Consider the following 2,503-nt stretch of genomic DNA (forward strand, 5'->3'; position numbering starts at 1 on the left):
GGAAGCAAATTAAGGGTGCAGAGACACTGAGAGGGGTTAATATTTCGGTAGAGAGTGATCTGGTTCGCGGGGTAAATAGTTAGAAGAAGAGACTTACTGTTGTTTAAAAGTTTCTGGGCTTCGGAATAACTGTCGGTGATCCGATCTCTGTGCAGGTTTGGACCCAATGGAAGGGTTGACCCAACGATTGGAAAATACCCTTAGCTGGAAGTGTAGAGGCTTTGGAAAAGTCACTCGACACTATTCGCGAAATAAAATCGCTTGAATGGACTGATCGCGGTGATCTGGTTGTGGACCAGCACATGATGGAAATATACAAGGTGAACCATTGCACATAATGGCGGCATTGAGGGCGTGGCTTAAAATTTCGACCAATCAGTTACCCAAGCGGAGACGCGCGTATTTTAAGTGTACATCACAACTCAATCCATTTCAATCGCAACTCTTGATCTTTAGGAAATGAGAAATACTTTAATTCTTGTTAAACACATAATTCATGCGACTCTTACAATTTTTTACAAAACAATTTGACATATTGACACTTCATTGACACTTTATTGATACTTCTAAGATACGACACGTACGATAACAGCACACAGCTGACGCATCAACACTCAGGGTGCGTTCGGGGAGGCGCTATTCGCGCTATGAGACGCTAACGCCAATTCAGTTGTTCGTGGAGCTACCGTGGCGCTTACAGGCGCTTATGATTATAAGCTCTTCGAACGACTTTTATTGCATTGTTATCCGTGAGCAGGATAAATTGTGACAAATATGGACGAAAATAACCGTATTGTCGTAACACCACAACAGGTTGCAATTTTGCGTGGAATCGCAATAACTTTGATGGAGATTATTAATTTTACCTCATCATCAGAAAGTGAAGAAGAAGATGTATTGGAACATATTATGAACGTGCAGGAAAGAAAAAAAAAGCTGTTAAGATTGGAAAACTATGTAGAGAACATTGTACCTGCCTATAGTGATCAACAATTCAAATCACATTTTAGGTAATTTGAAAATTGTACATGGCATATTTGTATTAAACAATTATACATGCACTTAACCTTAGTTATTTTTGTATGTGCATTCATGCATTCATTTATTAACAATTTTGTCCTGTACTTTTATTTTATGACGCAGAATATCTAGAGATACATTCGAATATGTACTTACCATTATCGCTCCAAAATTGAAAAGAATATATACTGGACGACCAATGATTTCTCCTGAGAAGCAATTTCTTATTGCGATATGGCGCATGGCAACTCCTGATTCTTATAGGTGAATATTACATGTGAAATTGATATTTTTTTAAATAAAATTGTAGTAATCTGGTCTATGATTGCTAATTTTTTTCTAGATCCATATGTGAAAAGTTTGACGTCAGTCGAGCTACTGCTCTTGGTGCTACACGAAGAGTTGTAAAAGCTTTATATGATTTGGCACCAGCTGTCATCAAATGGCCATCAGGCAACAATGTCAATGAAGTTTCAGCTGGATTTGAAGCTAATAGTGGTTTTCCGAAAGTTATTGGCGCAGTAGACGGTACTCACATAAATATTCCAGCTCCTCGTGTTCAACCAGCATCATATGTAAATTGTAAAGGACACCATTCTGTCCAACTGCAGATATGCAGTGTATGTGTACGTGTGTGTAAATATAATGTAGGTTTATGTAAGCTCATTTTTGTTTTTTCAGGTAGTATGTAATCATAAAACACAGTTTATTCATTGCTTCGCGGGACATCCAGGGTCTGTGCACGACCAGCGAGTATTTCGATTATCGGAATTGCAAGAGTGGTTAGGGAATCCTGAAAAATTTCCTGACGATTGTCACATTCTCGGAGATGCTGCATATAAACTACACCAAAATGTCATTGTTCCCTATCGTGACAATGGACATCTCACTCTAAGACAAAAAAATTTCAACTTCTGCCATTCTTCTGCCAGAATAGAGATTGAAAGGGCTATTGGGTTATTGAAGACAAGATTTCGTAGTTTAAGAACTCTTCTTGCAATGGATAGAAGTGATTTAATTCCAATGTTTATAGTCGCATGTTGTGTAATGCATAATGTTTGCCTATTAAGAGGAGATAACATCGAACTTGAAGCAATTAATGAGGAAGAAGATAATAATTATTTTTATCAAGATGCTGCGCCACAAGAACGAGCAAATGTTGCTAAAAGAGATTTAATTTGTGAGAGACTTCCTATGCGATATGTTTAATGCATGTGTAACTTTGTGATATGCTCTTTATCTGAATAAGAAGATATAAATGTTACTTATTTCTAATAAAAGCAATTTTATTATATATATAATACTTGCATTTTATATAATACATATTATATATAATTCAATTATTTTTCAACGAGGTTTTTTGTTATTAGAAATAAGCATTATATTCTATTCGATATTATACATAGTATTTATTTCATACATTAGTCAATAACAGGTCATAAATCTTATATAATTTTTTATATTATATAAATATATAGAAAAA

At 35.5% G+C, this 2,503-nt stretch overlaps 1 protein-coding gene across 1 annotated transcript; it reads left to right on the forward strand.

Annotated features, from left to right (window-relative positions):
• Positions 1–774: 774 nt before the first annotated feature.
• LOC108768241 (putative nuclease HARBI1) lies at positions 775–2,229 on the forward strand. The gene is made up of 4 exons (XM_018518605.1): positions 775–1,010; positions 1,144–1,284; positions 1,364–1,631; positions 1,702–2,229. Exons 1-4 carry the CDS (start codon positions 775–777, stop codon positions 2,227–2,229), a joined length of 1,173 nt encoding a protein of 390 aa, XP_018374107.1.
• The last annotated feature ends 274 nt before the right edge of the window (positions 2,230–2,503 follow it).

This window comes from Trachymyrmex cornetzi, unplaced genomic scaffold (genome assembly GCF_001594075.2).
Source record: "Trachymyrmex cornetzi isolate Tcor2-1 unplaced genomic scaffold, Tcor1.1 scaffold771, whole genome shotgun sequence".
Lineage (NCBI taxonomy): Eukaryota > Metazoa > Arthropoda > Insecta > Hymenoptera > Formicidae > Trachymyrmex > Trachymyrmex cornetzi.